This window comes from Bufo bufo, chromosome 5 (genome assembly GCF_905171765.1).
Source record: "Bufo bufo chromosome 5, aBufBuf1.1, whole genome shotgun sequence".
Classification (NCBI taxonomy): Eukaryota; Metazoa; Chordata; class Amphibia; order Anura; family Bufonidae; genus Bufo; species Bufo bufo.
The window spans coordinates 271,808,345-271,832,714 of NC_053393.1; the positions used below are offsets into that span (position 1 = coordinate 271,808,345).

The 24,370-nt window shown below is 44.0% G+C and overlaps 1 protein-coding gene across 1 annotated transcript in view; it reads right to left on the reverse strand.

Annotated features, from left to right (window-relative positions):
- TRIO (trio Rho guanine nucleotide exchange factor) overlaps positions 1-24,370 on the reverse strand; it is a 796,191-nt gene that overhangs the window by 464,600 nt on the left and 307,221 nt on the right. Inside the window, 4 exon segments of the mRNA XM_040431356.1 lie at positions 5,297-5,388; positions 5,391-5,418; positions 7,500-7,615; positions 15,055-15,169. Of these exon segments, the coding sequence (XP_040287290.1) occupies positions 5,297-5,388; positions 5,391-5,418; positions 7,500-7,615; positions 15,055-15,169 (351 nt within the window).

The window sequence follows — 24,370 nt, forward strand, 5'->3', positions numbered from 1 at the left end:
CAACATACGGGGGAATCGAAAGTGCCACCCCCTGAAGAAAGGTCTTCACAGGACCCATAAGAGCAAGGGACTTCTGAAAGAAGACGGCCAGCTCCGAAACCTGACCTTTCAGGGAACTCAACGACAGTCCCATCTCAAGCCCGGACTGAAGAAAACGACAGCACCACCGGGATGGAAAAACAAAGGGGAGGGAACCCCGAGGTCTCACAAAAAGTCAGGAAGGCCTTCCAGGTACGATAGTAAATCCTGGAGGAAGCCGGCTTCCTCGCACTGATCGTGGTTCTAATCACTGAATCCGTGAACCCCCTCTACATCAGGATGGCGGGTCCAACAGCCACGCCGCTAAACGAAGAGGCAGTAAATTCCGGTGGAAGAGCGGGCCCTGAGAAAGTAGATCCCTTCTGTCGGGAAGAGGCCATAGGGCTTCCACCACCTCTGAGAACCACGCGAGGCCACTTTGGGGCGATAAGAACGGTCGGAATCCCTTCCGCCCTGATCTTGCATATGTAGTAGAAAGAGCGGAGGGAAGACATAGAGGAGACTGAAGTCCTGCCATGGAGACACCTTGTACGCCTTCGGATCCCGGGAGCGAATCAGGAACACCAGGAGCTTGTTGTTGAGCCTAGACGCCATCAAGTCCACATCCGGACGGCCCCATCTGTGGCAGATTTCTTCGAATACATCTGGATTCAGAGACCACATGCCTGGATCCACCTTGATGCGGCCTAGAAAGTCCGCTGTCCAGTTGCCCCCTCCTGGAATGTAAACTGCTGACGACACCGGAACATGCAACTCCGCCGACGTCAGAATTCTCGTCACCTCCTGCACCACCATCCGGCTGCGGATCCCGCCCTGATGGTTGATGTAGACCACAGTCGAGGCACTGTCCGATTGGATCCTCATCGGGAGGCCCGCAAGGAGAGAAGTCCAATGGGAGAGGGAGTGGAAAAAATTGCCCTCAGCTCCAGAATGTTGATCGGAAGGCGAGATTACGCCGCCAACCAAACCCTCTGAACCGTGCGAGACTGGAGAACGTCGCCCCAACCCAGGAGGCTGGCATCGGTGGTGATGATCGTCCAGGAGAATGGGAGAAAAGATCTACCCGAACTCAGTTCATCGGGGACAGCCACCAAGGGAGAGCTGCCCGAACCCGCTGAGACAAGCAGATGCTATCGTTCAGACCCCGAGAGGTCTCGTCCCAGAGGGAAAGGATCTCCTGTTGCCACATGGAGTGTGAAAACTGGGCATCTGGAACGGCCTCGAAAGAGGCTACCATAAGACCCAGGACCCGCATGCATTCCCGTATGGAGAGGCACGGGGAGCGCAACATATGCGACACTGCCCCTGGATCTGGGAGGACTTGAAGGCTGGCAGGAATACTCTGGCGGCCGAGGTGTCCAAAATCATCCCCCAGGAAGGAGAGCTTCTGGGACGGGAAGAGGCAGCTGTTTGGGAGATTTATCAGTCAGCCGAACTGTTCCAGAGTCTGAACAGTGATCCGGACGCTGTCCTCGGCCTGCGGTAGAGAGGGGGCCTTTATCAGGATATCGTCCCGATAGGGCAGCAAAGGAATGTCCCTGGTACGAAGAAGCGCCATGAGCGGTTCAGGACCTTGGAAAGGACCCGAGGGGTGGTCGCTACCCGAAGGAAGGGTGACAAACTGACAATGTCGACCCCCAATGGCGAAGCGCAGGAGGTGGTTGGCATCACAGGATTTGCAAATGCCCTATAATCCAAAAAGGACATGGCTCGTCCGAGCCGTCCTCATGGACCGGAAAGACAGCAGCCTCCGGTTTTTTGGGAGGAAAAAGGGCGAACTCTCTCCTAGTGGAAGGAGGAGAATCCCCTTGGAGATCAAAGGTGTCACGGACAGCCGCTACTAGATCAGCCACCATGGTGGAGAGCTTTGGCGGAAGATCCCTCTCCATGACCTCGTCCGAGCCGGACAATTCCCCTTCGGACCTGCGCTCCCTAGAGGGGGGAGAGGAGTCTGAGCAAGCTTCTAGCCGAGGGGGAGAAGCGGAGTCATCCGAGGAGGGATGCTGTCGCTCACGCTGCCTATTTGTAGTCAGGCGTCCTCTGCGGGAACCACTGTGAGGGGACGGAGTGGTTGGCGCCGCAGGATTGGAAACTGACATACGTTCCATAAAAGACATGGCTGCCTTGGCGAACAGGGCCAAATCAGCGGCCGCGCAGGACATGGCAGATGCCCAAGCGGGAGCCGCAGACTCCGCAGTGAACGGGGGGGGACTGGACAAGAGAAGGGGGAGAAGGGTGATTCTGTCCAGGAGAAGGGCAGGAGGCACAGGTACCAGTGACCGAAAGTGGGAGCAGACACTCCATACAGGACCCTATTGGGGTCTGAGAAGAGGTCTAACGGACTTAGGCTTAGGCATGATGATCCCTCACAAAAAGTGATGAAAAAACCTACCGCTCAGGTAACAGCGCAAGCACAAACCCAGAGAGGAGCGGGGGAGCAGCCGTTCAGTGAGAGAAGCCTCTCAGTAGCAGCAGGAAGGAGCCGGAGCGCCGATTAGGCTCCGCCCCAGGCTGCGATTAGGCTCCGCCCTCGGCCGCAGCAGCAAGGAGCCGAAGCGCTGATTAGGCTCCGCCCCCGGGCACGATTAGGCTCCGTCCCTCTGTCGCGCTCCGCTCTCCGTTTAAAGAAGATGAATAAAATGGCCCCCGGCGAGGCGGGGGAGTAACAAAGATATGGCATCCCCAGCAAGGGGGTTGTAAGGCCCAGAGAGAGCGGAGACCGGAGGGGGAAGTGCGCTGCCTGCAGAGAGTAGCCGCTTCATAGAAAATGATATGCTGCCAAAGAAAGCCGTAAGGAGCAGGAGCGTCAAGAGACGCCTGCCCAGCTAAGTGCCTCCAGACCCTTGCGCCCCAGACAGAACAAGCAATGACACCCAGATCCCCTTCACCCAGGAGGCGCATAGGTCTTTAGTGCAGAGGGAGGGAGGGGGACACAGAGGATGCAGCTTCATACTTATCTGCTCCTGCAGAACTTCTCCCTCGACTCCAGGACCAGCAGGGATGCACCTCTTCAGACTTCTGACTCCTTGCCCAGGAGAGCAGTGCTCTGGTGGAGGGTGGCAGCAGGTGACCCAGGAGCTGGTGGGATGCCGGAGCTAACAGGTCGAGCCCGGATCCACTTGCCTTCTTGGGGGGATAATGGAGGCAGCCTGGCAACGTCCCACAGACGGCGGCGGGCACTCCATGGGGGACCAGGAAGGCGCCATGCCGACCTGTGTCCCCATCTAAAAGAAAAATAACAAAAGGGAGACGAATCAAAAAAGTGTCAACCTCCTTCACCAGACACTAAGCAAAGACTGAGTTCCTCCTGGTGGAGTCTGGGGGTATAGCCCGAGGAGGAGGAGCTCTTTTGTATTTGCATAGTGTCCCTCCTACTAATACTTCTAAGCTATACCCATCGTCTGTGTCCCCCAATGGATAAAAGCACGAGAAAACTATGGCTCTCAGACTATGGAAACACTAAAACATGATTTTTTTTTTGTTTAAAAAATGAAATCATTGTGTAAAACTTACATAAATGAAAAAATAGTATACATATTAGGTATCGCCGCATCTGTGACAACCTGCTCTATAAAAATACTACATGATCTAACCTGATGAATGTTGTAAATAAAAAAAATTAAAACTGTGCCAAAACAGCTATTTCTTGTTACCTTGCCGCACAAAAAGTGTAATATAGAGCAACCAAAAATCATATGTACCCTAAACTAGTACCAACAAAACTGCCACCCTATCCCGTAGTTTCTAAAATGGGGTCACTTTTTGGAGTTTCTACTATAGGGTGCATCAGGGGGGCTTCAAATGGGACATGGGGTCAAAAAACCAGTCCAGCAAAATCTGCCTTCCAAAAACCGTATGGCATTCCTTTCCTTCTGCACCCTGCCGTGTGCCCATACAGCAGTTTACGGACACATATGGGATGTTTCTGTAAACTACAGAATCAGGGCCAAAAATATTGAGTTTTGTTTGGCTGTTAACGCTTACTTTGTAACTGGAAAAAAAATATTAAAATGGAAAATCTGCCAATTTTGAAATTGTCTCTCTATTTTCCATTAATTTTTGTGGAACACCTAAAGGGTTAACGACATTTGTAAAATCAGTTTTGAATACCTTGAGGGGTGTAGTTTCTAGAATGGAGTCACTTTGGGTGGTTTCTATTATGTAAGCCTCACAAAGTGACTTCAGACCTGAACTGGTCCTTAAAAAGTGGGTTTTTGAAAATTTCAGAAAAATTTCAAGATTTGCTTCTAAACTTCTAAGCCTTGTAACATTCCCAAAAAATAAAATATCATTCCCAAAATGATCCAAACATGAAGTAGACATATGGGGAATGAAAAGTAATAACTCTTTGGTGGTATTGTTGCATGTTTGAAAGGAGTTGCTTGAGGTAAGAAAATTATTGTTGATTTAGATGGGTACATTATGAATGCTTCCCTGTACAGTGTTTGTGCTACAGAAGCTTACGACAAGTTTGTTGCATAACAAGAGCCATCAACTATTTCTACTCATCTCCAAGATCTACAAACAAATAAAGAGGAAAGTGAAATATGTCTAAGAACAATTAGCACTAACAGCACCATACAACTTGCTTGTTATGGGCTGACTATTGACAAAATCATAGGCATTCTCAAAGCCAACCAGTATTATGCCATTAAATAGAACAACTTTCCATACAATTTGCATGAGAGAACTGCCTGTAAGATAGTTTGAGGATAAAGAGTACCCCCAGAGCCAATTCAGTGCCTGAAATGTCAAACGGCATAAGTGTGACCACTGACGCCAAGGATTGGCTGTAGAGGTCAGGTGAGAGATGCACATGATGTAAAGGTTGCAGTCCCAGCAGGGACCAGAGCACTGAAGCCTGACTGAACAGAATAAAGATTATAACTTATTTTTATATCACTGTCTACTGTTTGCCAACTTCCAGAGAACCCCTTTAAATAACTGTACAAATTATAGAATAAATATCAAGTATGGGTGTTACTACTTACTATTTGCTCTTTTGGTTGTACAAAACAAAAACTTGCAATAAAATTTGGACTGTATTTGAAAAACAAAACATTGAGCATGCATGCATCAGTTTATAGCTTACAGTAGGGATTTTAGTTAGGAGACTGCACAGGTAAAATAAAAAATAAAAATATGATCGTGATTGTAAGATGTTTATCTTACAATCACTATCATATTTTTATTTTTTTTTTATTAAGGACAATTTTCTGGGGGAGAGAAACAAACATAACATAACATTTATATGTACCTTGGCAGTAATTTGAAACTCTTCATGTTCTTTTAACAGCTCCTGAGTATGCTGTACAGTAGAACCTGTTGATGTATGAGTGGATAAATAAATTCACCACTGTCATGAATCCATTCAAGGGCCTAAAAATAGCAAAAATAATTTGTGTCAAATAATAAAGCGACTGAGAGACAGAATTAATATAGTGTTTGAATATTTGGGCAGTTAACAAGAGCTATATAAGAGATAAATGTGTGAGATTAGAATAGCTGTTTAAAACATACCTAATAGAAGAAAACATAAAATGTGGATTAACATCCAGCCATTATTGCCCTTAATTTTGTTTTTGCTTTTACACATTATGTCACAGTTTTACCCTGGTTTTTGAAATCTCCTGCATTGACCGTGAAGCCTGGTCATAAAATAAGACATATATTCCGGTTAGTCCATGCGTCTAGCAGAGTGCTGGCATTACCTAGCCTATAAGACTCATCGAACCGTTTAGGCCACTCTCCATAATGAGATATAAGATCCCCTGAATCCTGATCTAAGCCTCTCATCCAGTTAAGCCAGTGCCCTCTGCTCTGCACTGATGGGGACAACCAACCAGAAACAGCTGTCTGCAGATGGGGTGCTGGCTTAATTATTATCCAAAAAGGTTGAGAAATGACTTATAGGATAGCTACTTACATCTAGTGGAATTAGAGGGCAGAGCTTGCCAGGAAAACATTTGCATACCCTCTTTCCAGAAATCCCAGAGGAACATTGCCTGACTACATGGATAAAAAACAATTCATCATATTTCCCCCATCTTGCCTCAACCTCCCCCCCCCCCAACAGACCTATCTATCACGATCAATGGCTGCACACTCTCCCCGGTCAAACCAAGTCCGCTGCTTTGGAGTGACCTTGGATTCTGCCCTCTCCTTCAGACCGCACATTCAAGCCCTTTCCACCACCTGCCGCCTCCAACTCAAAAACATTTCCCGCATCTGTGCTTTCCTTAACTTTGAATCTGCGAAAATGCTTGTACATGCCCTCATCTCCCGCCTAGACTACTGCAACACTCCTCTGTGGCCTTCAATCTAGCACTCTCACACCCCTCCAATCTATCCTCAACTCTGCTGCCCGACTAATTCACCTCTCTCCTGTGCATCCCCCATACTCTGGAACTCGCTACCCCAACATATCAGACTTTCACCTACAGTGGAATCCTCAAAAGAAACCTGAAACCACCCACCTCTTCAGACAAGCCTACAACCAGTGACCCTGCTGCCTCTATACCGCCACGACCAACTTCACCCACACCTACTGTGTCCTTCTCCCATACCATGTAGATTGTAAGCCCTCACGGGCAGGGCCCTCTCTCCTTCTGTACCAGTTTGTAACTCGTCTTGTTTATGCTTAGTGCAATTGTCTGTATTATGTATGTATACCTCTTCTCATATGTACAGCGCTATGGAATGAATGACGCTTTAATAATAAATAATAATAATAATAATAATAATAATAATAATAATATGTAGTACCCCCTGAACCCTATCACTATACAAATCACTAATGAGACTGCGCATGGAATATATTATGCAGTTTTGGCACCATTGTATAAGAAAGCGAAAGCAGAGACTGAGAGGCAACCAAAAGTAATAAATAGAATGAACTACAGTATCCAGGAAGATTAGGGTTATTTTGTTTTCCCCCTTACGCTACCAGGGAAATAAATTCATATGTATCTCATTAAAGAAGATATCAAAATACATTTTAATGTGTAATAACGAGTCTTGTTTATTATTCTAGTCTCATTTATGCCAGAATACACTATATTTTGCATTAGATGGACATTTTGCAGATTCTACACAAACAGCAGTTAGCACTGTTGTCTTGCTGCACTTGGGTCCTGGAATAGTTTTTACCAACTACATATGCACCGCAATTTGAATGTTCTTCCTATGTTTGCATGGGTTTCCTCCGGCTGCCCTGGTGTTCTTACTCTCAAACCCTACTGTTGGATTAATTAGCTCCTAATTGTAGACAGAAACTGATACACATGGTGATGAGATGCAAACAGCACTGCAGAATATATTGGTGTTACACAAGCAACAGAGAATAAATAACGTGATATAAAAATACAATGCAACAATGTTAAGTAATTATATATAATTAAATGCCAATAAAATCAATTCCGCATTCAAAAAAAATGCATAAAAGACTGAGGACAGCAAACCTGTTTTGCACTTCTTTCAAATACTACATATTGTTGACAGTGGTCAAGTCGTCTTTTCCTTAGTGTCCAATAATGTAACACTCTATTTTCTCTTTGAAACAACTCATTTAAGATATCTGAAAAATATTAATTGTAGCAATATTATGACAATATACTGCATAAACAGCAAAAGAGCATAAATAATTATGCACATAAAATGGTCTACTCTCTTGCAGTACTGATATCTACTGCAGGCCACAATACTTCATGGAAAATAGTCATCGAGCAAATGCATACATTAATATTACACTAACTAGTGATGAGCGAAGTTCTAAAAAAATTCCATTTGGCTGCCTCGCCGATTTGAACAAAAAAAAAAAGTTTAAAAATTAGTCACGAAGCACATTTCTTTGTAAATAGCAGATACAATAAGCAACGGCGATTGCTCCACCACACATAATTTAACCTCTCAGATGCTGCTTTCATCGCTGATTGCGCCATCTGAGATGAATATTATCATTTTATGGGGTACTCCGTAAAACAAATAAATAAATAGTACTTACCTCATCCATTTCATTGTGAAGAAGCCGCCGCAGCCATCTTGCTTGATGATCTAGTGTGAAATCTCGAGTGCCAAGTGATGATGTCATACAGTGCACAAGATTTTGCATGGGATCTTCAAGCAAAATGGCCGCGGTGGCCCATTCACGCTCAAACGGATGAGGCAAGTGGCAGAACAAAGTGTGAAGAACTGAATGGATCGCAGATCCTGGACCAACTTTCCTCAATTGTGGAAAAAGGGTTACGAGATATATATATATAAAAAAAAAAAAATCTAAGAAAAAAAATATATAAATGCACCAAGCCCATCCTATGTCCTGCCACTAGCCACTATGGACTCCGCTTAGCCTGCAGTGATAACATCACGTCCATTTTTCAAATAACCTCCAAAGCCAATCACCGACCTCATCGGTCACTACAAGCTCAGAAAAACATTTAGAGGGTGAGTAAGGATTTTAGTTTTTTCCTGCTGTCCTTGCTGGGCTCCCACTTTTAAATATTCTTGTACCACCACTTTAAAGGGGTTCTCCGTCTTTTGATATTGATGACCTATCCTGAGGATAGGTCATCAATATCAGATCGGCTGATCAGTCAATCAGCTGTATGAGGAGAAGGCACTAAGTGTTCATCGTTCCATCTCTCTTCCTGCCGCTGCTTCTATGTCTATGGCTATGGCTAGGCAGCAGTGAGATAGGTCATCAATATTAAAAGCCTGGAGAACCCTTTTAAAGAGGGATTTCAGGATAAAAACATTGATGGCCTATCCTTAGTATAGACCATGAATATAGGATTGGTGGGGCTCCGACTCTCAGAACCCCCGCCAATCAGCTATTTGAAGTTGCCATGCTACTTGGGCAAATGAGACAAAGCTACAATACCAAGCACAGCTACAATTAAATATATGGCATGTAGTTGTAAGGAACAAAATAAAGAAGTGGTTGACCGATCGCTGTGGATTCTTTAAATAGATAATCAGCACAGGTGTCGAGAGCTGAACCCCCACCGACACTATAAAGACGGCCTTTCACCATCAATATTGCAATCTCAGAATAGCAGTTTAGGAAAAATAAATGTTTGAATCAGGATTTTCCCCAGACATATCACTTCTAATAAACCCTGTGGCCCCTATTATGGGGTTATGTCTTCTCGTAGTCTTCTTGATCCACTATTCTAAGACTACAGATAAAATACAGAAAGATGATGGATCAAAACAACCAAAGTAGGTGTGAATAGAGTCGTAGAAAAATAATGGATGTTGATGTTAAATTATATCTTCCATACATTATATGACTGCAATAGCCTGTGGTCAAAATAAAGCTAAACAGCTAATTGTGTGAACACAGTACCTGCTACTGCACCAACTTCATATACTAGAAATTAATTGTCTGCAATGTATACTAAAAGAGTTCAGGAGGGGCCTGGATGTATTTCTGGAGTGTAATAATATTACAGGCTATAGCTACTAGAGAGGGATCGTTGATCCAGGGAGTTTATTCTGATTGCCTGATTGGAGTCGGGAAGGAATTTTTCCCCCTAAAGTGGGGAAAAAATTGGCTTCTACCATCACTTTTTTTTTTTTTTGCCTTCCTCTGGATCAACTTGTAGGATAACAGGTTGAACTGGATGGACAGATATCTTTTTTTCAGCCTTGTAACCTATTTTACTATGTTACTTAATGGAGTTTCCTGGGGATATCTGATCAGTGGAGATCAAATGCTGGCACTACTGCTATCAGCTGTTTGAACAGCTGCAAAGCTTGACCTCTTCATTTCATAAACCAAGCACTGTGACTTACATTGTATGGTGATTGGTATTTCAGCTCAAACCAATTTACATGAATGGGGACTGGACTTGCAAAAAGGACATGTGACTTGATGCCACTTGGACCCAAGTGAACAGGCCACATTGCTCATCCAAGCCATAAGCAGGGGTGCCTAGAGTCGGACCCCAACAATCAGATATTGAGGACCTATTCCAAAGACAAGGCCATCAATATTTAATCCAGAAAAACCCTTTAAAGGGATTGCCCACTTTTGACAATCCACTTTGTTTAATGGGTCCCTTATTCATATGCTAATCAAAGCGTACTGTGTTCCAGACCCAGCAATAAGCTGTAATCAATGTGAAAACGTACAGAAAGTGTCACACTATGTACAGTCATTCCCTATTGACAACGGCAATAGATACATCCAGTTGTCAATGTATTCATAGATTTCTAGAATAAACAGCTGTGGCACAGCAAAATGCTCCAGAATTGTTACAGAAAATATATTGAAGGGTTTCTCCGGGTCATTTATAAAAATAAATAAAAATATGTTCTTTCTATTGACCTCTGGTAGGAAGATCGCTACTGTAGGTTAATACATACAAGTCCCTCGACCCACCAATGCCGCTTCCCTAATACACGCCCACAGGCTGAGGGCTGCTCCGTCCGGGTCACAAACAGATGTGTGCACTTCTTTCCTGTTCAGCTTCATAGCAGTAAATAGAGCTGAACAGGAAAAAAGTTGCACACATCTGGTTGGAACCTGGGCAGAAAAGCCTGCAGCCCGTGTCAGCACAACAGGGACAGTGGCATCGACAGAGCAAGAGACCGGTATGTATTATGATCTTACTTCCAAAGGGCATTAGAAAAGAACCGTTTTATAAAAAGCTGCAGAACCCCTTTAAAGGGAACCTGTAATGTTGAACATGGTGTCTGAGCTGCAGTCAGCATGTTATAGAGCAGGAGGAGCTGAGCAGATTGATGGCAACATTTTTCTGTAAACCTTGTATTTTATACATTGATATCCATGCTCATTCGGGGGCTTCGAAGTCAGGGAGGTGTGGTCCTATCATTGACTGACAGTCTTCCCCCCTATGGCTGTGCATATAGAGATGGTCCTATCAGTCACTGATAGGACCGTCTCCTTGACTTCAAGCCCAGAATAAGCAGGGATTTAAATGAATAAATACAAGTTAGGGCTACTTTCACACTGTCCGTTGGTGCGGATCCATTCAGATAATACAACCTTCTGCATCTGTTCAGAACGGATCAGTTTGATTATCTTTAACATAGCCAGACGTATCAGTCTTGAACACCACTGAAAAGTCAAATGAGGACGGATCAGTTTTCTATTGTGCCAGATTGTGTCAGTGAAAACGCATCCGTCCCCATTGACTTACATTGAGTGCCAGGATGGATCCGTTTGGCTCAGTTCATCAGACGGACACCAAAGCGCTGCAAGCATCGTTTGGGTGTCCGCGCCTCGAAAGCAAATGGAGACTGAACTGATGCAAACTGATGCATTCTGAGCAGATCCTTTTCATTCAGAATGCATTAGAATGCAAACTGATCCATTTTGGACGCTTGGAGAGCCCTGAACGGATCTCACAAACTGAAAGCCAAACGCGAGAGAAAAATCACCTTTAGAACCTAGCATTCCAAACATGAAAATGTTGGCTCTCAGCATGAAGGACCAAAACAGTGCTAGTTTTGAAAGGGTTACAACTGCTTTGAAACGCTTTATTTTTGGTTCTTTCCACTGAAATTAAATTTATATCTAAAAATGCCAGCATGAAGTGTTTTCATTGCCAAAGTTTGAGCTGGGCTCAATTTCACCCTGATAGTGGTGCCAAGGTTTCCCAAAGGCAGGACCAAAGCATTTTTGGAGATCCCAGTGACGTACCCGGGGCTCTCCTTGGGCTGCCAGGAACCCCGGTGACGTCACCCGGCACTGATGGGCGGGATTTAGCTCTGCCCTAGCCAGTAAAACGGCTAGGCAGGCTAATGCCCGCCCCTCAGAGCCGGTGACGTCACCGAACACGCTGCCGGGTGGAAGTTACACCGCCCACAGTGTGTTATTAAAAAGAAAAAGAGCCCTGCCCTGCGCGATTTAGTGTAGGGCAAGGGAGCGCATCGGAGCATGAGAAGCTCCGATGCTAGCCTCAGGGGGGCTGTCTGGGTGAAAATAAGGTTATGTCTGGGTTCAGCTCTGAACCTGGACAACCCCTTTAACGTCACACAGATTATTGCTGTAAAAAAAAGGTCTGGGAGGACCAAAATGTTGGAATACAGATGCATCTCAATAAATTAGAATATCATTAAAAAGTTAATTATTTCAGTAATTCAATTCAAAAAGTGAAACTTATATTATAGAGATTCATTAAACACAGAGTGATCTAGTTCAAGTGTTGTTTTAAAGGGTTTCTACCACCAGATTTTCACCTATTTAGCTGTCTGACGCCTACTTCTCTCCATCTCGGCCGAATTTTTTGCGCCTGCGCCGTGTGCTTCTGTATTCGGTGCAGGCGCAGTGACTGTCGAACTGCTCCCTGCGCCGTAATCGGCGCAGGCACAGGGAGCGGTCCGTGCGTGAGAATTCGGCCGAGATGGAGAGAAGTAGGCTGTCAATCTAGAGGAGAGGGGCGGGCTGGAACATGGCTAGGTACAGCAGACACTAGCAGATCGCTAGTGTCAGACAGCTAAATAGGTGAAAATCTGGTGGTAGAAACCCTTTAATGTTGATGATTATGGCTTATAGCTAATGAAAACCCCAAAAAGTCAGTATCTCCAAAAATTTGAATATTATATAAGACCAATTAAAAATTATTTTTAAATCAGAAATTTTGGCCTACTGAAAAGTATGTACAGTACACGCACTCAATATTTGGTCGGGGTTCCTTTTGCAGTGTGTTATGGCGGTGATCAGCCTGTGGGACCGCTGAGGTGTTATGGAAGTCCAAGTTGCTTTGATAGTAGCCTTCAGCTTATCTGCATTGTTGGGTCTTGTGTCTCTCATCTTTCTCTTGACAATAACCTATAGATTCTTTATGGGGTTTAAATCAGGCGGGTTTGCTGGTCAATCAAGTACAATGATACAGTGGTGCACTCCCAGAGTAAAGGAAAGACAGTATAGCCGTCTACCAGGAAATTTTAGAGCACTTCATCCTTTCCCTCTACTGACGAGCTTTATGGAGATGTTGATTTAATTTCCCAGCAAGACATGGCACCTGCCCACACTGCCACGGTATCACTATGCTTGATTGGCCAGACACTAGCCTGACTTAAACCCCTACGGGCTATTGTCAAGAGGAATATGAGAGACACCAGACCCAACAATGCAGACGAGCTGAAGCCCTATATTAAAGTAGCCTGGATTTCCAAAACACCTCAGCAGTGCCACAGGATGATCACCTCCATGCCATGCCACATTGAAGCAGTAATATGTGCAAAAATAAGTCCGACCAAATATTGAATTCATATACTGTACATGCTTTTCAGTAGGTCAACATTTCTATGTTAAATATCCAGTTCGGGCAGAAGGAGAAGGGGGGTGCCTGCTTTAGCTCCTCATATCACCTTACTGGTAGCAGCTAGAGACATGGGCCTGGTATTGTTTGAAAGCTGGCACTCCATAAAACATGGCTTTCATAAAAGACCAAAATGATAGCATTAGCAGATCATCAGCAGGAGATATAGCTGTTAGAAATCGAGACAGGAATAAAAAGCTTTTACTTTCACTTTCAGCTGCATTCACTGCCTCCCGATTTCTAACAGCGACATCTTCCCATGTACTAAGATTTTGGTATGGTTAAAAGCTTGGAATGCCTCCAATCCAGAGATATGAGCAGTTTAAGCAGCCCCCCCCTCCCCCATCTCCGTCTGGAGTAGGAGGGAGCAGCTATAGAGCTGACAGGAAGCAGGAGGAAAGGAAAAATAATAAAACCATATAGAAATGTCATTATCATGATTGTAGTGACTGACTTTTTTTTTTCATCTTTCTCCCTAAAATGATATAATAAAGTTATTTAACACACTATTAACCCCTCAAAAAGGTTCCTAAAAAAAAGACAACTCATTGCGCAAAATAAAAAAAAAAAATTTAATGGGAAATTAAAAAGTTATGACTGCTGAAACACAAAGGGGGAACATGTTACTGGTCCTAAAGATAAAATTAAATTATGCGAATAAGGGCTTAAAAATGCAATTGTGTCCCCTGAGTGTGCTGGCAAGAACTGCGTCCTCAATGTGACTGCGAGAAGTTTAAGGCTCCATTCACACTTCCGCAAAATGGGCCCGCATCCAGTCCGCAATTTTGCAGAACGGGTGAAGACCCATTCATTTTCAATGGGGCCAGAATGTGCTGTCCGCATCCGTGGATCCGCACTTCCGGATCCGCAATTCCGTTCCCGAAAAAAAAAATAGAACATGTCCTATTCTTGTCCACAATTGCAGACAAGAAAAGGCATTTTCTATAAGAGTGACGGCGATGTGCGGTCCACAAAATGCAGAACGCACATTGCCGGTGTCCGTGTTTTGCAAAAAACACACGGACGTGTGAATGGACCCTTAAAGAAATAAATGCATGAAATATGTCACTATGTATGTAATGAATCTATATAACATATGAGTTTCACTTTCTGAATTGAATTACTGAAATAAAAGTTTTTGATGAGATTCTATTCCATTATTGAAATGCACTTGTATTTTATAGGTGGTATAACTCCATGTGTTGAATCCATTTGGCAAATACAAAACAGTGGATCTGCAAATTATCATCTTGCATGGAAGAAAAGGTTCTGTGGTCTTATGCATAAGGCTTTAAGTGGGAGACAATGGCCACAATGCAAAAAACAAAACAAAAAACAAAACAAAAAAAAAACTATAAACCATGTGCTATACTTTATTTGTGGTGGTTCACTTTATAGGAATGAATACTCTGCGGCGCTTTCCTGTACAGTAAAAAGAAGGAATGCCGGAACATATCACAGTAACAAAGGACTATAAGGACACATTTTTGACCTCGGTCGGGTGAATCACGGATGTGGCACACTCCTCCATTTGGCACATGTGCCGGGAGTTTTGCACCAAATGCATTCAACTGATTGGGGTATTAACATAACCTAACTATTTTCCAAAAGATATAGTAAAAGAAATGGCATATATTTTTTTTAGAAGGAATTGCGTTATCAATATGAATAGCCCTGGAAAGTAAACACTAGCATAAACAAAGTCAATTGGAAGGAAACTTGCTTTTTACTTGTTGCTCCGGAGCTTTGACATGTGAAACCATCCCTGGCATGTTTACACTATTTCTGTGTAAGTATTTCAAAAAGACATCAGCGTTCCTTCGAGCCAAAGTGCAAGCCTAAAAAAAAAAAAAAAAAAACTGTCAGCATAATAAAACAGAGGTACTTAACCACTTAAGGACCACAGGTTTATACCCCCCTAAAGACCAGGCCCTTTTTTACAAATCGGCACACTCCACAACTTTAGCGGTTTATTGCTCGGTCATGCAACTTACCACCCAAATGAATTTTACCTACTTTTCTTCTCACTAATAGAGCTTTCATTTGGTGGTATTTCATTGCTGCTGACATTTTTACTTTTTTTGTTATTAATCGAAATTTAAAACGATTTTTTTTGCAAAAAAAATGACATTTTTCACTTTCAGTTGTAAAATTTTGCAAAAAAAAAAAAAACGAGATCCATATATAAATTTTGCTCTAAATTTATTGTTCTACATTGTCTTTGATAAAAAAAAATGTTTGGGTAAAAAAAAAATGGTTTGGGTAAAAGTTATAGCGTTTACAAACTATGGTACAAAAATGTGAATTTCCCGCTTTTTGAAGCAGCTCTGACTTTCTGAGCACCTGTCATGTTTCCTGAGGTTCTCCAATGGCCAGACAGTACAAACACCCCACAAATGACCCTCATTCGGAAAGTAGACACCCTAAGGTATTCGCTGATGGGCATAGTGAGTTCATAGAACTTTTAATTTTTTGTCACAAGTTAGCGAAAATGATGATTTTTATTATTATTTTTTTCTTACAAAGTCTCATATTCCACTAACTTGTGACAAAAAATATAAAGTTCTATGAACTCACTATGCCCATCACGAAATATCTTGGGTCTCTTCTTTCCAAAATGGGGTCACTTGTGGGTGTAGTTCTACTGCCCTGGCATTCTAGGGGCCCAATGTGTGGTAAGGAGTTTGAAAATCAAATTGCTGTAAAAAAATGACCAGTGAAATCCGAAGGTGCTCTTTGGATATATGGGCCCCCTTGCCCACCTAGGGCTGGCAAAAAGAGTTCACACATCTGTAGCTCTGTATTCAGGAGAAGTTGAGGAATGTGTTTTGGGGTGTCTTTTTACATATACCCATGCAGGGGGAGATAAATATCATGGTCAAATGCCAACTTTGTATAGAAAAATGGGAAAAGTTGTCATTTGCCAAGATATTTCCTCTCACCCAGCAAGGGTATATGTAAAATGACACCCCAAAACACATTCCCCAACTTCTCCTGAGTACGGAGATACCAGATGTGTGACACTTTTTGGCAGCCTAGGTGGGCAAAGGGCCCACATTCCAAAGAGTCACCTTTCGGATTTCACTGGTTATTTTTTACAGAATTTGATTTCAAACTCCTTACCACACAATTGGGCCCCCTAGAATGCCAGGGCAGTATAACTACCCCACAAGTGACCCCATTTGGAAAGAAGAGACCCCTAGGTATTCGCTGATGGCATAGTGAGTTCATGGAAGTTTTTATTTTTTTGTCACAAGTTAGTGTGAATATGAGACTTTGATTATAAAAAAATTTAAATAAAAAAAAATCATCATTTTCCACTAACATGTGACAAAAAATAAAAAATTCTAGGAACTCGCCATGCCCCTCACGGAATACCTTGGGGTGTCTTCTTTCCAAAATGGGGTCACTTGTGGGGTAGTTATACTGCCCTGGCAGTTTCCAGGGGCCCTAATGTGTGGTAAGTAGGTAAATGACCTGTGAAATCCGAAAGGTGCTCTTTGGAATATGGGCCCCTTTGCCCACCTAGGCTGCAAAAAAGTGTCACACATCTGGTATACCCATGCTGGGTGAGAGAAATATCTTGGCAAAAGACAACTTTTCCCATTTTTTTATACAAAGTTGGCATTTGACCAAGATATTTCTCTCACCCAGCATGGGTATATGTAAAATGACACCCCAAAACACATTCCCCAACTTCTCCTGAGTTACGGCGATACCAGATGTGTGACCACTTTTTTGCAGCCTAGATGCGCAAAAGGTGCCCAAATTCCTTTTAGGAGGGCATTTTAGACATTTGGATACCAGACTTCTTCTCATGCTTTGGGGCCCCTAGAATGCCAGGGCAGTATAAATACACAACATGTGACCCCATTTTGGAAAGAAGACACCCCAAGGTATTCAATGAGGGGCATGGCGAGTTCATAGAAATTTTGTTTTTTGGCACAAGTTAGGGGAAATTGATATTTTTTATTTTTTTCTCACAAAGTCTCCCTTTCTGCTAACTTGGAACAAAAATTTCAATCTTTCATGGACTCAATATGCCCCTCACGGAATACCCTGGGGGTGTCTTCTTTCCGAATTGGGGTCACATGTGGGGTATTTTATACTGCCCTGGCATTCTAGGGGCCCTAAAGCGTGAGAAGAAGTCTGGAATATAAATGTCTAAAAAAATTTACGCATTTGGATTCCGTGAGGGGTATGGTGAGTTCATGTGAGATTTTATTTTTTGACACAAGTTAGTGGAATATGAGACTTTGTAAGAAAAAAAAAACAAAAAAAAAAATCATTTTCCGCTAACTTGTGTCAAAAAATGTCTGAATGGAGCCTTACAGAGGGGTGATCAATGACAGGGGGGGTGATCAATGACAGGGGGGTGATCAATGACAGGGGGTGATCAATGACAGGGGGGTGATCAATGACAGGGGGGTGAGTCAATGACAGGGGGGTGATCAATGACAGGGGGGTGATCAGGGAGTCTATATGGGGTGATCACCCCCCTGTCATTGATCACCCCCCTATAAGGCTCCATTCAGATGTCCGTATGTGTTTTGCGGATCCGATCCATGTATCCGTGGATCCGTAAAAATCATACGGACATCTGAATGGAGCCTTACAGGGGCATGATCAATGACTGTGGGGGGTGATCAGGGAGTCTATATGGGGTGATCACCCCCCCTGGAAGGCTCCAGGGAGACGCCTGTATGTGTTTTGCGGATCCGATCCATCTATCAGTGGATCCGTAAAAATCATGCGGACGTCTGAATGGAGCTTTACAGGGGGGTGATCAATGACAGGGGGGGTAATCAATGACAGGGGGGTAATCAATGACAAGGGGGGTAATCAATGACAGGGGGGTGATCAGGGAGTCTATATGGGGTGATCACCACAGTCATTGATCATGCCCCTGTAAGGCTCCATTCAGATGTCCGTATGTGTTTTGCGGATCTGATCCATGTATCCGTGGATCCGTAAAAATCATACGGACATCTGAATGCAGCCTGACAGGGGGGGAGATCAATGACAGGGGGGTGATCAGGGAGTCTATATGGGGTGATCACCCCCCCTGGAAGGCTCCAGGGAGACGCCTGTATGTGTTTTGCGGATCCGATCCATCTATCAGTGGATCCGTAAAAATCATGCGGACGTCTGAATGGAGCTTTACAGGGGTGTGATCAATGACAGGGGTGTAATCAATGACAGGGGGTGATCAGGGAGTCTATATGGGGTGATCACCACAGTCATTGATCACGCCCCTGTAAGGCTCCATTCAGACGTCCGTGTGCGTTTTGCGGATCCGATCCATCTATCAGTGGATCCGTAAAAATCATACGGACATCTAAATGCAGCCTGACAGGGGGGGTGATCAATGACAGGGGGGTGATCAGGGAGTCTATATGGGGTGATCACCCCCCCTGGAAGGCTCCAGGGAGACGCCTGTATGTGTTTTGTGGATCCGATCCATCAGTGGATCCGTAAAAATCATGCGGACATCTGAATGGAGCTTTACAGGGGGTTGATCAATGACAGGGGGGTAATCAATGACAGGGGGGTGATCAGGGAGTCTATATGGGGTGATCACCACAGTCATTGATCACGCCCCTGTAAGGCTCCATTCAGACGTCCGTATGCGTTTTGCGGATCCGATCCATCTATCAGTGGATCCGTAAAAATCATGCGGACATCTGAACGGAGCTTTACAGGGGTGTGATCAATGACAGGGGGGTAATCAATGACAGGGGAGTGATCAGGGAGTCTATATGGGGTGAACAGGGGTGATCAGGGGCTAATAAGGGGTTAATAAGGGGGGGGGTGTAGTGTAGTGTAGTGGTGCTTGGTACTACTTTACTGAGCTACCTGTGTCCTCTGGTGGTCGATCCAAACAAAGGGGACCACCAGAGGACCAGGTAGCAGGTATATTAGACGCTGTTATCAAAACAGCGTCTAATATACCTGTTAGGGGTTAAAAAAAACACATCTACAGCCTGCCAGCGAACGATCGCCGCTGGCAGGCTGGAGATCAACTCTCTTACCTTCCGTTCCTGTGAGCGCGCGCGCCTGTGTGCGCGCGTTCACAGGAAATCTCGGCTCACGCGAGATGACGCCAATCGGCGTTAGTGTGACCTGGGAGCCCGGCAGAAATGACGCCTTTCGGCGTTAGCGTGACGGTAAGTGGTTAAATAAAACATCTAAACAAAATAAAAAAATAAAAATTGTAAAAGCATTTCCAGTATCTTATTGTCAGTGTAGGCCACCATTAAATGAATAAATGTTTTGTTTTTTGTTTTTTTGCTGTACTGCATTTGGGTGGGAAGAGGGGGAGCAGTGTCATTACATTATTCGATAATGCCTACAATCAAACTTATTTCAATCATAGTTAATAATAAATATGCATCTGGAAAATATGCAAAAATACCAGCTTAATTAGGGTACATTCACAAGACCATATGCATGTTACGGTCCACAAAATGCAGATTCCCAAAATACAGATGACATCCCTCCGTGCTGCATCTGTCTTTTTGGTCGTTTTTTTTGCGTGCCTATTAAGCTCAATGGGGCGGTGAACCACAATTTGCACCCAAGTATAAGAAATGTTCAGTCTTTTTGAAGAACAGACATATGGAAAGCACACATATGGTTTGTGTGCTTTCCACATCCACATGTTGGTTACCCAAAAGATAGAACATGCCCATACCTGGCCACACAATGCAGTTCAAGAACTCATTGAAGTAAATGGGTGTACAAAAAAAACTGATGCAACACGGACATCACATAGAAGTCATCAATATTTTTGGGATCTGCGTTTTGGGGACCACAAAATACACTGCTCAAAAAAATAAAGGGAACACAAAAATAACACATCCTAGATCTGAATTAATTAAATATTCTTCTGAAATACTTTGTTCTTTACGTAGTTGAATGTGCTGACAACAAAATCACACAAAAATTTAAAAATGGAAATCAAATTTTTCAACCCATGGAGGTCTGGATTTGGAGTCAAAATTAAAGTGGAAAAACACACTACAGGCTGATCCAACTTTGATGTAATATCCTTAAAACAAGTCAAAATGAGGCTCAGTAGTGTGTGTGGCCTCCACGTGCCTGTATGACCTCCCTACAACGCCTGTGCATGCTCCTGATGAGGTGGCGGACGGTCTCCTGAGGGATCTCCTCCCAGACCTGGACTAAAGCATCTGCCAACTCCTGGACAGTCTGTGGTGCAACGTGACGTTGGTGGATAGAGCGAGACATGATGTCCCAGATGTGCTCAATTGGATTCAGGTCTGGGGAACGGGCGGGCCAGTCCATAGCATCAATGCCTTCGTCTTGTAGGAACTGCTGACACACTCCAGCCACATGAGGTCTAGCATTGTCTTGCATTAGGAGGAACCCAGGGCCAACCGCACCAGCATATGGTCTCACAAGGGGTCTGAGGATTTCATCTCGGTACTTAATGGCAGTCAGGCTACCTCTGGCGAGCACATGGAGGGCTGTGCGGCCCTCCAAAGAAATGCCACCCCAGACCATTACTGACCCAATGCCAAACCGGTCATGCTGGAGGATGTTGGGCTGTAAGCACAACCCCCACCTGTGGACGTCGGGCCCTCATATCACCCTCATGGAGTCTGTTTCTGACCGTTGAGCAGACACATGCACATTTGTGGCCTGCTGGAGGTCATTTTGCAGGGCTCTGGCAGTGCTCCTCCTGTTCCTCCTTGCACAAAGGCGGAGGTAGCGGTCCTGCTGCTGGGTTGTTGCCCTCCTACGGCCTCCTCCACGTCTCCTGATGTACTGGCCTGTCTCCTGGTAGCGCCTCCATGCTCTGGACACTACGCTGACAGACACAGCAAACCTTCTTGCCACAGCTCGCATTGATGTGCCATCCTGGATAAGCTGCACTACCTGAGCCACTTGTGTGGGTTGTAGACTCCGTCTCATGCTACCACTAGAGTGAAAGCACCGCCAGCATTCAAAAGTGACCAAAACATCAGCCAGGAAGCATAGGAACTGAGAAGTAGTCTGTGGTCACCACCTGCAGAACCACTCCTTTATTGGGGGTGTCTTGCTAATTGCCTATAATTTCCACCTGTTGTCTATCCCATTTGCATAACAGCATGTGAAATTGATTGTCACTCAGTGTTGCTTCCTAAGTGGACAGTTTGATTTCACATTAGTGTGATTGACTTGGAGTTATATTGTGTTGTTTAAGTGTTCCCTTTATTTTTTTGAGCAGTGTACTACTACTGATGTTAGGAAAGCTACAGCAGGTCTCTTAAATTCCATGTACAAAGAAGCTGCAGGTGAGGCAGTAAAGTAGTCTTTCTTGGCTCACCTGTCTCTCCAACTCCTGTCAGCATGTCTATTTCTAGAAACCTTCACCTTTACCTCACTCAGCATGCCTCCTGAACTATTGCTCTTTATTATGAAGATTTATATATGCTCCCACATTGTGAGATGTTAGATATACATTCCTTTTTAGACTCTTACTGAATATCTGGAAGGCTTTTTTCATAACTACCATATTCTTTAGACTATAAGATACTGTTTTAAGAAAACAAGGCACACATCTTTTGCTTCCACATCCCCTAAAAGCTTGGTCAATGACTTGGCAGTGCACTGGTACTCTATGATCAGCAAAGGGTAGGAAGGGAAGTTTAATACAAGTACATAGAGGTAATTAAGGGCATGTTTAGCAGTAAATAATTTCTCACCCAGAGGTACACTACCCAAAAGTGGCCTCTGAGAGCCTTTGTATATCACCCTGAGAACTGGCGCCAACGTTCCCTGCAGGAATACATTTATTGGGAAAGCACTGGTGGGTGGTCATGTGATGGGGACTTTCAACCTGTCCCACAGGTGCTGTGTATTTAATAAGCAATCAAAAGATCACATGTTCTAAGTCTCCTTGTGAGACTAATAAATATTGTTAAACATATACTCTTAAGTACTGAAAAATTAAAACTAATAGTGTTATTAGGGGGGGAAACAAAAAATTTGTATTGTCATATTCATATTAACACATACTTCAAGATTATGAGGATGCATGCTACTCTGTAAAAAACAAGGCCCTTTTTGTTCTTCCTGCCTCCCAAAGATGATAAGTAGTGAAAACGTATGCACCACAAAATAGTACTTATGTCCACAATGCAGTGTATAATGTTCAAGTAGCCATGATGCTTCTTACTCTTGTCCCAGGGATTACAAAATTGCTTGACGCTGGGGAATAGCAGGAGCTACTGGATATTAACAGATATTAACAGATCAGCCCAGCATGAAGTCTCCAGAGTTTTAAGTCACGTAATTGGGGATAATGTGTCAGGGGAAATCCACAATTAAAAAAACAAAATTTATGTTAAAATGCCTCATAAAAAAGGTCTTGCGTGGACTTGTTCAGAGCAGAATGTCTAAAATAAAATAAAAATTTTAAAAAAGACAAAGAAATTGAAATGACGTCACTATTGGCCCACACAGTAGCTTCTAGTCCACCCCCATAATGACCCGTACTTTAAAATTATGAGACTATTAATACTGCACAATATGCAGTAATAGAAAAATGCCCATAACATAAAAAACATGTAGAACAAAAACAAGGAGTGCTCCATGTGAAGGTTGAAAAATAAAACTGGTACTGCACTCAGCTAGGGGTATTGTCCCAACTGCTGTTTTGGATCAGAACCATCAAGGCCCGGGCAAGCGTCAGAGGACATGTGGAAGGGATATGCAGAGAAACACAATACTAAACTGGCTCTGTAATCGAGGGGCAGAGGGGATTACATTCATGCATACTATTTCCCAAAAAATAGTAAGTAGGCCAATTAGTCTTTGAAAAGCATCGTTTACATTAGTGATGCTCATTTTGGAAGAAATGTACACTAAAGTAATCTGCCCCTTGATGAAAGTGCCAGTTCAGGACTGACTTGCTCTGCAACTCTCTTCCATGTAACAGAAAAGGGACATAAAAGGGGACACAATTTAAAAAGTAAGGTAAAAGTAAGAAAAAGTTTAAAGTTTAAAGAGGCAGGGCTTCAGACTAAAAAAAAAATATCAAGGCTCCTAACCTGAAAAATTTAGTCGCCAAATTTAAAATACATATAATTACAGTATAATTGGGGGGGGAGAGAAACTGTCTTACCTAGGGTTGTCACGATACCAAAATTTTGACTTGATTTCGATACCATAAAAAAGTATTGCGATACTCGATACCATGTGAAAAAATTAAAAACGCCCAAAGAATCTGCGTGCATTCCACATTTTATGGAACGTCTGGACCATAATAGAACAGTCCTAACCTAATTTTTGTCGGGACAAGGTGACAAAAAAAAATAAAAAAGGCAAATTGCCCGTTTTTTTTTTTTTTTTTTGTTACGGCGTTCACCACATAGGTGCCACTGCCACCAATGATTATAATACTTGGGGGGGTGCACTGCGCCACCAATGAATATAGTTTATGCCTCATATAAAGGCAGGCTGCGCTGCCGGCCATATCCCATACCCGGCACCCAGCCTCTATGACTGACCGCTGAGATCCGCCGCTATTCACCCCTCAGGTGCCACACCTGAGGGGTTGATAGCGGTGGATCGCGGGGCGCAGTCATAAAGGCTGGGTGCCGGGTATGGGATATGGCCGGCACCCGCAGCGCAGCCTGCGTTTGTATTAAGCATAAACTATATTCATTGGTGGCGCGGTGGCGCAGTGGCCACAGCCCCTCCCCTCCTCGTCAGCCCATTGGTGGCAGCGGCAGCAGCGGTGCAGGGGGGAGGGACTGCCTCCTTCTCCCCTGTGCTGTTGAGAAGAACATGGCACGCGCTGACAGCAGCACGTGCCATGTCAGTTTGTGAAAAAGCAGAGCAGCTGCGGGTCTAGGCGCAAACGGCGACAAGACTACAAAGTCTTGTCACCATTTAGCAATTCTAAGTCGCATTTGCAACCATTTTGGTCGCCATCTGGAGCCCTTAGAGGACCTTTCATGGGTCCAAACATTATAAACTAAGTATCAGGATATATAGGGCATAGTAAAGGGATCTAACTGCACTTACTA